The 12,138-nt window shown below is 45.7% G+C and overlaps 1 protein-coding gene across 3 annotated transcripts in view; it reads left to right on the top strand.

Moving 5' to 3' along the window:
- The window catches only part of LOC135911021 (transcriptional repressor scratch 2-like), a 30,016-nt gene extending 21,720 nt beyond the window's left edge, over window positions 1–8,296 (top strand). For all 3 annotated transcript variants that reach the window (XM_065443107.2, XM_065443106.2, XM_065443105.2), the window contains exon 4: window positions 2,874–8,296. In XM_065443107.2, coding sequence (XP_065299179.1) covers window positions 2,874–3,389 — 516 coding nt within the window. In that variant the 3' untranslated portion in view covers window positions 3,390–8,296. The remainder of the gene's footprint in view (window positions 1–2,873) is intronic.
- The last annotated feature ends 3,842 nt before the right edge of the window (window positions 8,297–12,138 follow it).

Raw genomic sequence — 12,138 nt, 5'->3', positions numbered from 1 at the left:
AAAGCTAACATTTATTTTATGGTGACATGACTTAACGAGCTCGACCTGAAGACACGTTGTAGGTAACCCCCTTTTTAACTAACCCTGACTGGGCACTGTCAAAAGAAAGAAGGCCTTCTTCGTTCTGGGGTTATACATGTAACATACATGCAGGGCCGTTAAATCAAGTTGCAGGTCTAAGAACTGAATTTTCGTTGCTCGCGGCTTTTCGAAAGTGAATGTTAGCTCCTGAAAAGAGCAGTGAACTTGCTGATGACGTCAGCAGTGATACCGTCCAGGTTGGTTTCATCAGCGGGATTTAAAAGCACCAGATAATCGTCCACGTATCTGTAAACCTTAACTACCTGAAGGTCACTGATCTCCGTGGCTACGCGCCTGTCCAAAAACGTCACGAATGGCCGATGCAACCGAAGAGCTTATGTATATGTCTATCTTTTGTGCGTAAAACATGCCGTCAAAACAAATGGCATCAGAATTAAAATAAAGAAGTAATACCTCTAAAAATTGGTCACTACTCAAACCAGCCGTGTTTTGAAAATTCGCTTCTCCACAAACATCAATCCTTTCGCGAACAGCGACAAACAGAGCATCGCGAAATATGGAGTAATACAAATCTTCGACATCTATGGAAATCGCTGTGATTGCACGCTGCAGTTCTCCGCTTTCCAAATCCTTCACCATGTCTGCTGAACTGCGGACGAAAAATGGATCATCATCCGTCGAGGTACTTATGTTTTGCTGAAGATAGCGGCTAATTTCATGTTGCCAGCTGTGTCTTTCAGAAACGGTAACCCTGAGGGGGCAATCTGGCTTGTCGGTCTTTCCTGTGAAAAGTACTCGCAAGGAATCATTCTCGGCCTGCTCCAAAGATTTCCTTAAAGAATCCAGCTGGTAATTCTTCAACATAACGGCAGCAACCGTCTTCTGTTGTTATGGGATAATGTCTATACCGATAAAATTCTTCTCAATGGCCTTCGTTGCCTCTGTCTTGAAGAAGCCTTCCGGTATCAGGACGGAACCGCCTTCTTTGTCTGCCTCTTTGTCTGCTTGTCGCTGTTCGAGAAAGCATTGATGTTTATGCAGAAGTGAATTTTCAGAACACGGCTGGTTTGAGTAGTGACTCATCTTTAGATTTGTTACTTCTTCATTTGAATTCTATTGCCTAAGATGGTTGCTCTGCCTAAGATGGTTGCTTCTGGTTGCTGTAAGATGCATGTAAAACGTTTGACCGATTGCACACGTAACGTAGCGAGGTTACGAGATTCCACTTAGTTGCGGCCTTTCTTATATCAGACAGACAGGCCGGTGTTTCACCGATAGAGCATGCCAACACCGTCTGGCAGTGCGCGGGTGGTCACATGGGTGACCATAGCAAAAGATGCGGGTGTAAGCCAGTACTGGAAAAAATAAAGTTCCTGAATCGAGCCACAGATAAAACAGAGAGTGAGAGATTATAGAGGCTTACTACATAACTAAAGCGAATCAAAAATGCATCAGTACACCATCACTGTCAAGGCTTGATAAAAAGATAACATTATAAATGGTTTCCTTTGGCCTATGTAACGTTGCACTATAGCAATGATTGTACGACTCTGAAGTTTTCTTAAAATTTTTGTTACAGTTAATGTATAAATACTACTTGGACGCTCAAAATGAAGAGCTGGAAGTTAGCGCTCGTCTGTGTTTCTCAGTGTTCCTCGTCTTTCGTCTCGTTTTCTTCGCGCTGATCAAAGTTTGCTTCAAGCCTATAGCTCCCCCGCAAGGAGCCGGAACTGCATGCACGCCAGCTTAGCGCTTGGCTCATTTACAAGAAATTGGGACATCGCTCGCTAGCGCCACGTATCGGCAGCTGGTGAAGAGCACCCGCATAACTCGCATAGCCTTTTAGACATTGACTGTGGCGCAACACTTGTTCATGAACTAAAATTACTTCACTGACGTGACGTGCACGCCATTCTCGCCAAGTGACAAGCCTGTCTTTACTGCGGAAACTCTTTTGAGCTCCATGACCATGTTTACGTTCGCATTGAAACTCGGGGATGTGTTTAGAAAGCTGCTCTCAGCGTAATTTGCATTCAACCGCTCAAATCACCATACTGACGTAACCATTGCGACACACTCTTGGCACATGTCAAGCTTGGTTTCATTCCGCAAAGTCACCGAGGTTAGAAAAACGCCTTTGTAAAAGCCTCGTGTAGAAGTTGTGATCTGAAGGTAACCCGAACAACGGGACACTGAGAGGTCATTTTTCAGTTCAACAAGAAAAATGCAGAGCCTCACAGCAGACAGCGAGACCGTGTAATGACGCAGAGCTCAAAAATTATAGTCAAAAGGACCATAAACTAGGTCACTTAGAATTTTCTGTGAGCACAAATGATAAAAACGTAGGTGTTGCATGACTGTTTATTTATTTGTTAATTTTCCTCTCGTGAAACGTACATCAGAAAGTGTGCGTTTCCGACAAAATAAAACTCGCCGTTACCATTATTGATAGACAAATAACAGGAGTTGTTTACAGTCAAACATTAAAAATTTTACGCTATGAACGATGCCCTTATGCTCTGCGCGTAAAAGAAACCCAGTCATTAAGTTTGACTTTTGAATTTAGTAACCAAAAATTACCTCCAACCCTGACCAAAACACAAGCTTGTCCCCGAATCGCAAAGCAAATCTACAATGCAGTGGAACGAACGCGCAGATGTGAGCCGCTAACTAACGATGTGAAACGAGTCCCTAGGGAATGAAATAACAACACACATTGAAGAGATACAATGGCTACTAACAAGGCGAGGGAAACGTTCGAACGGCAGGTGACGGCGAGAGCGGCGAACTCTATAGTCTGGTCGCGTGACGACGCACGCTTTCTGTCGCAGGAGCCCGGCGGCAGCTCGCGGCTCTCGAGCAGCGGCGAGCCGTACTACGCGTGCCCCGAGTGCGGCAAACGCTACAGCACGTCGAGCAACCTGGCGCGACACCGGCAGACGCACCGCAGCGTGACGGACAAGAAGGCGCGCCAGTGCCCGCACTGTTCCAAGGTGTACGTGTCCATGCCGGCCTTCTCCATGCACGTGCGGACGCACGGCCAGGGTTGCCAGTGCCCCTTCTGCGGCAAGTGCTTCTCCCGGCCCTGGCTGCTGCAGGGTCACATCCGCACGCACACCGGGGAAAAGCCGTTCAAGTGTTCCCAGTGCTCCAAGGCGTTCGCCGACAAGTCCAACCTGCGCGCCCACGTCCAGACCCACTCTCCCACCAAGCCGTTCCTGTGTCGCCGCTGCGGGAAAGCGTTCGCGCTCAAGAGCTACCTCTACAAGCACGAGGAATCGTCGTGCATGAGGGTCCACGCCGCGGCTCCGGCGCCAGCCGCGATCAAGGCGGAACCCGACGTGTGAGCCCGGCGGCGCCGGCGCGCGCGTTGGACTTGCGACAAGCGCCGTCTCCCAGTGCGGTTGCCCTCCGTGGCGTCCGCAGCGGCGTCGTCTCCGCGCCCTGGCGCAGACTCTCTTCTTCGGCTGTACGGAGCCTCGTGGGTTTCTTTATGCCGGTTCTTTCTGTAGCCACTGTGGCAGTGATGATGATCTTCGGCCCGCCGAGGTCGGCACCCTTATCAACGTCCGTCCATTTTCGTACACATGTTGTTGAAGTGAGACATCAAAAAAATATGTAGCATAAACACTGCTCTCCGGGGTGCTTAAATGGGCGCCGCTTAATCATCGTTAACTATGTGAACGCATTAGCCGTAAAAGAGTTGATTACGGTTTGTTTTCGCCAACCTATACTTCGGAACGAACGCATTCGTGCAAGAGAAAGTATTCTCTGAGTTCTTCCCTCCCTCTCTCTTTTCTTTTTCGTTTAAATGCTTAAACATAGTGGGTGCCTTTGCACGACTTACTATGCATGTGAGGTCGAGTTTCTCAGCTGATCACAAGAGTGTAGCGCTAGTCTACGATGTGTGCCCAGCATGTCAGCATTGTTTTCTGCCTCTTCCATTTAATGAGTCATGCACAACGATGTTTTGACTTGTTTGGGCTCATGAAGGGTGCTTATATAGCAAATACATATGTAGTTAGCATATATTTGCGAGCATAGTGTCATTATTAGTATCATTTTCCCATTCACTACCAACTGTATCAAATATATTGGGTCGGTGCATAAATTCATGTCATTGTGTTTATTTATTAATGTTTTAAACACAGATATTAAGCATAGAGAAAAACTCTAGAATATTCCTGGTGATGTTTTTTTTTTTTTCTTCTAAAAAGCGGTGTCTAAAACCTCCGCAGATGTGAGAGCATCATGAACATAAAAAGAAGGGGGGGGGAGGGGGGCGTGCAGTTTTATTATTCTAAGAATATTCCTAATGCAATAAAATATTCTGTATTAATTTAGAAACAAAACGGCATGAACTCATGCACCAACCTACCTATGCAATATACTGAAGGGTATTTCTTTCTATTCACGTGATTCTTTTCCTCAAGCGACGCAGTTTTCATTGTCAGATTTCCTCTGCTTAGTATTGCTCAAATATATTTACTTATTCTTTTTTTAATTGCTTTAGGCATACAACAAGAGGAAAAAAAAGGCCTCATTGTTTGGAAGTATACGACATAGAAGAAAGCTGTGCATTATTCTATCTTTATGCTTTACTTCCATTCTTTATACTTGGGATGTGTAGTATTGTACTCGTCTTTTTAGAGGAAAAAAAGAAGTTTTTAAAACAATGCGCTTGCGCTCTACCACTTCGTTTTTAAAGTTTTTACCTAAAACATCAGATAGAAACTACAAGCAAGCGCCTCTTAAAGTGCTGATATGTTGGCTCATTCTTACGCTGCAGAAGTTTGCCTAACGGCATAAATGAATATTCTGTGTACAAATGCAGGCCGATTTTGGCTATATACGATGGCGAGGCTTGTGGGAGGGTCGAAAATGCCAAGGATCATATACTCCGGTGTTATCGTGGGATGAAGACCCACTGTTTGCAGTTTTTCTACAGCACCGAAAACGAAGTAAACGTAACCATAATGCATAGCCGACATCAACTTAACGTGTCGTACTTAATTTTTCGTTTGCTCTTAAGGCGTAAGTCAGTGCCGCTACCAGTCACTTTAGTACCGACGTGAATACTTATATTTTACAGCTCAAGTCAACAAATTAGAGAAATAGCAACGTGTAGTTCTCTTTTCCTTGCATGCCCGACAAAAAGGCTTACATGACGAAAAAAAACGGACCAGAAAGTGTCAATATTTGCATTTTTAAATGTTTTTCTTCATCAGATAAGAGTAGCACAATGCTGAAACAAATAATTTTTTTTCCGGCGACTCTAAAGCTGGAAATGGTGATAGTGTAAGTAGCGGCATGGATGTCGTTACTTAAGTTCAAACGTCTGAACTGTGGACGTGGCTGCAGTGGATTTCCCTCGGCATAAATATAAAGAAAGGACCATGCGGCCCTTAACATAGACAAAGGGAAAATATTGATTTTGGGCATCTAACGTTACTTCATAGAATCTAGTTCATGATAAAAAAAAATTGTTCTGGGCAGCTCTGTCCTGAAAGGAGTTGGGTTTTCGGCGGCAAGCCTAAAGATCATGTCTTATGTAGCTCTAAAACGCCGGCGGATCATGGTTGCACATAGAGTCGGCGATGACGTTATTCGCACCTGCTCCGAGCGAAAGCAGTGCAACTCACAAAACGTCCCTCTTCGTCTGTCTCATCGCGAACATTTATTACGAGCATTCCTGCAGCTTAGCAGCAAATACACTTCGACATTCATTCACGACGTGCCTTACCTTTACATCAATTTCATCGAATCAGATGTAACCTATTTTTAGACGTGACCACCTTTTTTTCCTTGTTGCGAGAACAGAAGTTGACGTTTACTCCCTATATTTACCTGTGTGTAACGTGCGCGCAGCCACTGGTGCGATGGGGCTAGAGCAAGTTCCCTCGTCATAGGTGCCCTTGTAAGCGCCTACATACGTGCGCAGTCCACGTTTCCGAGGGTATTCACGCGAGAAGTTGGCTGGAAAGCACTTTTCGTCCAAGTCCTCGGGTTGTGCTCCGATCGCTAGCGCACGGTTAGGCCGGCCTGTGCAATATATTTGCCGTGTAACTCGTCGTTCCCAGTGTTTCTTTAACATAAGCTCGTTGAGGCGCGCTTGTTGCTCCCAAGTTGACCGCAAGGGCAAGGAGAGCACGCAGCTCAGGGGCGTCCACAGGAGGGAGAGCGATGGGGTGAGGGCACCACTGAGCTGCCCGCGCTTTCGGGCTGCGGCTCGATGGCGAGCGTTGCTGCTGAGAGCCTCCTCTGCAGAGCAGGATGCGGCACTCCGGTGATTGTCATCTTTAGTGTCGGTGTCAGGATTGGCGCGCGTCTTCCGATGCATCTGGAGCTTTCTCGAGCACCGACTCCCATCGGCCGGTTCGTCGACCGGCCGTGGAAATTTAAATTCGCTTCTGCTCTGCAGAGAAAACGGCGCCATTGACGAAACTTGAGCCCTCGCTGCAGCGCGACGCTGTGTACCATGGCACCCTTACAGCCCTCACCTCTGCGCCCCCGTTCAAAGTATAATGCCGTAGTTGTCTGTTGCTCTTGTGTGTTCGTCGTTCGCGCTTAGTCAGTGTCAAGAATGGTTGGGTCCGATTTAAGACCGCTATATTTATGGCAACGCAGCTGTGTATACAATGCTCAGTATTCAGCCGATATTTTTCCCATCTTTTTTTTTTCTTTAAAGACCAGCATCACCGCAAGTGCCTTATTACGCGCCGTCCGATGGCGGATGAGCTCGTCTACTGTTGCTGAATAGTTGGACGGAGAAATGCGCCCAGTGCCTTGAAGCTAGTGTAATACATGACGTGGATATATTTACGGCCACAACAGCAGATACCACGGATTATAGAAGACGTCCGCCTTGCACTGTTTATTTGTACAGCGCGTGTGAACGGCCCTGTTTTTCAATCGCTTTTTCAGCGTTGGAGAGCAATAACTCCAAGTGCCTTGACTGTATCTCTCTTTTTTTTCTTTCTGTTTGAATGATTTCTAAATATAATCCACAAGTGCCTTGTTTTCGTTCGTGGACGCGGGCGCCGCTTTGTGCCTGACGTCAGAGTGCGACAAACAGCTGCTCGGATGAGCGCATGAAGCCAAAAGCTCTAAGCAACGCTGTGTGAGTGCGGTCCGTGGGTGATTTTGAGATACTTTTTTCTGTTCTCCCTAATGTGGTGCATGAGTGTGCATGTGCGAACGTGTTCCCGGTTGTCGAAATGAAATATATGAAAGTGTATAATCTCACTCGCGGCGCTTTCTTGTTGGCGTGAGCCTCGCCTGACAGAGAGGCGTTGTCAATACTTCAGCGTTGGTGCGACGGGTTGTTGTCCAAAAAAATAAACGAAAAGCGTATTCCAGAAAAGCACGAAAATTGAGGCTCTGGATTACGACAGAGCGGACGGTGCAAATGTAGCGCCGACCGATAGATCGACGAATTTTATCGCAGTTTAATCGGCACCTGTCGTGCTCGGCGAAATTCCGAAAGCTTGTAAGCGAGGTGTAACAGTCGGATGAAGATGCTGTAATCTGTCAAGACGTCCGGCTGCGGCCTCACGTGCGGCACGTCGTCGTAGCATTACTTATTTTCGTCAGACGCGAAAGTAAAGACTTTCTGACAGTTATATCCGTTAGTAATAGAAAACAGGACAATTCATTTCATTTGTTGGCTTCGTTTCTTTCCCAAATCAGTTTACTTTTCTTTCTCTAGCTTTCTTTTTTTTTCGTTTCTCTACTTCGCCCCGCCCTTCCAAAAGGGAAATGGTGCTCAAAATAACGTTAAAGTCCAAATTTTGGGGCAGCACTCGGCGGAAATGCCGATCGTTCACCTCAGGTGCCGTGTACTGCGTCCGGTATGAACAACTGTTCTCAGTAGTGAGCTCTGCCTTCCATAAATGGTAGAAATGAAAGTGAAAAAAAAAAAAGCTTGATTCTTATTCCGTACTGTTAACTGCTAAACGTGAAGCTTCAACTGGAGCTTCTACTGGAATATGACAATGTCTGTACCAATGAAAGCTGCTTTTCACGGAGGTCTCTTTTTACTATCGTCCTGTGTGCCCGAAATATGTACCCTGCTGCGTCCTTGAAACCAAAGAGGCTAGTCTTGTTTAGTTGCACGACCGTATACTTACTGTACTCTATACTGTGTATTTATTTCTATTTGTATGGCGTATTTTGAGCTCGCAAAGAGCGACCTGATCTGTATCTTTCACCTTCCTGGCTTGAAAGAAAGTAAAACTATCATGCATTGGTATAACCTGACTTCGTCTGTTTCTGCTTTGCCGATATCCTTTCATCATGTGGTTTCGGCACTGTAAGCGTGAAAGGATCTCTTGTGACGACCATCACGTTCAGTCAACGTCGTGCAAGCATGTTGGCTGGTAATATAACGTGGAATTGCAAGAAAAGCAACAGCTAGTGCCTTGTCGTAACTGGGTGATTGTGAGGTTTTACTAAACCCCATAATCTTTTGATTAAAAAGAAAACCATCCAAAATAGCGCACGGACTATTTCTTATGTAATGAGGCATGTCTCCAGTGTCTGGGTCTAAATACTTCCCAGCGTTTCATACTATAGAGCCAGCCAGCTTTAGTATTCAACCCACTCCGATAACATGTCCCAGTCAGGGATAGAAAAAGAAATTAGGCTGTTTTGTACGCTGGCATAGCGGCTCAGTACGGTTAGAAAATAAAGGTGGCCACCTGAATTCAACAGTCTCACCGACTGCTGAATACGAGGCGATTCGGGCATCGCCTGCACCCCTTTCAAAGACAGCTGTGTCACAGACACTCGCGCCGCAGATATTTCGCACGCGTATATATTCTCGAGAAGCTACGACATGTATGGCTAACAGAAACGTCCTACCAGAGCATCATTGGAGATGTAAACTGTGTCTTATTTCTTCACTTTGGGGCTAAAAATTCTCATGCACCCGTATATGTTGCGGAAATATACATTTGCCAAAATGAGGGTCCGTTTAGTCGTTGACCTTGAACGTATATTGCGCACGATGTACACACTTCCTGATTAGTTAAGAGGAATTTTTAATGCGCCGGGGTATGTTGTCGATGATCATTGTATATATTTACGAAGCGCTCACGATTCAAGCCTTAGGAGCGGCATTATCGAAACCAATAAAGAGCCTTTGGAAAGCCATTCAGAAGTATAGACATTAAAAAGGTTAATATGAAACAAATAAAATTATTGTCGGGTATTTCCAAGGCTATTTAAACCAAAATGCCGCGTCATCAAAGAGTCCCAGCATGTCCAAATTTCTTACAGTGCGGCTCTTGCACAAGTGCAGGAGTGTATAGAGTATACGCTGCACGTTGTCAATAAACGGAGTCAATAAAAAAGAAAACAATGACAGTGGTTCGGCATCCCTTCGGGGGGAGGGGGGTGGCAGTAGGATTAAATAAGAACTTATAATTCATTGATAAAAATCTAAAGCCTCTTGGATCGTCAGAGGGCGAAGTATTAATTAATATTTCAATAAAGACTCCGAGGGAGTATTACATAAGGGGTGGGTTTGTACAGAAGAAGGTGTCATTGTCACAATGATTAAATGTGAAAGTACACTTTTTACGCTTTGCATGAAGCTTAATGGGCAGGTGATAGCAGTGATGTTATGGGAAAGGCTGCTCCAGTCTTTGGCTGCTCTGGGAAAAAAAAAATTAAGCAGAAAATTTATTAGCACGAACCCCTGGGCGAGTAACTTGAAGTGCACGCATGGCCAGTGCGGTGAGATATGTGAGCCGCAGGGATGATGTAAGGCGCGTTAAGTGGAGAGTGAAATAACTTGTGAAAGAGAGACAAGGTTGCAGTGCGCCGACGAAAATACAACTTAGTCTAAAGGCATGTCGTCGCCCCAGGTGCAAAGCCTGCAGGCACCTTCAAAGTGACACTAAAATTAAAAGCACCGCTACTCGTTGCACACACGAATTGAAAACTAGCCTTACTTGTACTAGTTCGGATGTGATTTACACGCTTGAATGTTCCTTCTGTAAGAAACAATATATCGATGAAACGGGACAATCAACGAACGTCAGATTAACGGACATCGCGCCGACACAGCTAAAAAGTTTCCCAAAGCCGTCGCCGAGAATTTCAACTAACCAGGTCATAACTTTGATGAACTTAAACTCTACATCTTAAAGTCAAATTTTCGTTCTGAACGGAAAAAAAAAAATACAGAGAATCATACTTCATCCATAGGTTCAAGATATTGCAACCAATAGGCATAAACGTTCCAAAGGAAACATTAGAATCTGTTCACTATGCTAAATTTCAAGCTACAGGCAACAGCGCCAAGTTATTATCGTTTTGTCATTTAGTGTGTTTTTTCTCCTTTTCCTCTTTTATTTATGTACATTTATTCCATTTTAGTAATTTTTTTCTCCCGAGCACCATCTTCTGCTGCTTCTTTTATTATCTCTTGCACAGAGTCGGTAGCCCACTGACCTCCAGCGAAGCAGATAATAGAGGGGTGCTGTGCACACGGCCATTGACACGCCGGCTGACAGACGGCCGTATCACCGGCTGAGTGCATAGCACCCCTTTATTTTAGATTCTACACCCTCGGGGGGGGGGGGGGGGCGATAGAGGTTCTTGGGTGTAAAGTTGTGAAAAGTGAGAAGTGCAGCGCAGAAACTGTCTCTTAATAGAAGACACCTCAACTGTGCTGCACAAGGGGGAGGGGATCGGAAAGAGAAAAGAGAGAAAAGACCTCGAGGAGCAGCAGCAGCGGAAACGCCGCAGGCGTGGGGACAGGTGCGGCTAGAGGCGATCAGCGAGGCCAACGCCTTCGGCGACGGCCACGAGCGCGCGGAAAAGCAGCCTCTGCAATGAGTTGCAGCACGAAGGGTGCAGGAGGTTATCCACCGTTGCACAAGGAAGATTTTGCGCCCGGTAGACTTGCGCGAGGGTCGCGTGCGCGGACGTGAAAACGGGACACTCGCATGGTATACATGCTCCAACGACTCGCCGCTAACACACCTTCGGTCGTTTTCTCACCCACCCGCCTTGCCCCCTCTCCCCTTTAGAAGAACCCTGCACTATATATATACTGCGTCGAGGAAAACATATGTCGCCTTGAAGAAGACAAGTCCACTTGTCGAAACGTTGGCTCCCGCTTTTACCTTATTCTCTTTTCGCTCACCGTCTTGAATTTCCATCTCCCGCCTTCTCCTTCTTTTCCCTGGATTTCATAAGTTCTCTCACTCGTGCTTCGTGTTCATGCGACATCAACGTTTCATCCCTGAAAGCCGAGTGTAACTTATCCCCTTTAGGTGATAAGTAACCCTCGGTTTTCATGGATGAAACGCTGATGACATATGACCGCGAGGCGTGATTGTATCTAGCAGCACGAGTTTGAACGGATTCAAGAATGTTTCTGAGACCTACTTCGGTTGGGTTCCCGATGGGGGAATTAATTAACTTCTGTGTTTTTACGTGCCAAACCTACTATGTGATAATGAGTCACGCCGTATGTGGGGGACTCGTGCGGGACTCAGTGGGGCATGCCGTATTGGAGGATTAATTTTTACCACCTGGGTTTTTTTAACGTGCACCCAATGCACAGTACACGGGCGTTTCTGCATTTCGTCCCCCCATCGAAATGTGGCCGCCACGATCGAGATTTAGATGGGGGATACGTACTCTAACTATATCTGACTAATGAGTTGTAAGCAAGTAGTTTTTCATGTTTGGGAGCGTTAAGAAAATTGTGTTTTAGGAAAGCCTATGTTTTGTTAGCGGATGATGTGACGTTAGCAACTTGCGCGTTCCAAGACAGATCGTTAGATAAGGTATTTATCATTAGTTACCGATTCAACACGTATGTTAGCGATATTGTAAGGAAATTACAGAGGATTATGAAGACATGAGGAGAAAATAAGTTTGCATTTATTCGGGTTTAAGGACATTAGGCAGTCATATCACACCATTGTAGGATGTTGTGGAGGTCTTGCTGTAGTATTATCTGATCAGATGGGCTAGTAACGGTTGGATAAATAAATGCAAATTATCTGCCAAAGTCGCCACCAGGGAAGAAGCCGAAGCTTGTGGGACGTGTTCAACCAGCAGCACAAGATGTTTCTC

This window comes from Dermacentor albipictus, chromosome 1 (genome assembly GCF_038994185.2).
Source record: "Dermacentor albipictus isolate Rhodes 1998 colony chromosome 1, USDA_Dalb.pri_finalv2, whole genome shotgun sequence".
NCBI classification, from domain to species: Eukaryota; Metazoa; Arthropoda; class Arachnida; order Ixodida; family Ixodidae; genus Dermacentor; species Dermacentor albipictus.
The sequence above is the reverse complement of the archived record's forward strand: the minus strand, read 5'-3'. Positions and strand labels throughout refer to the sequence as shown.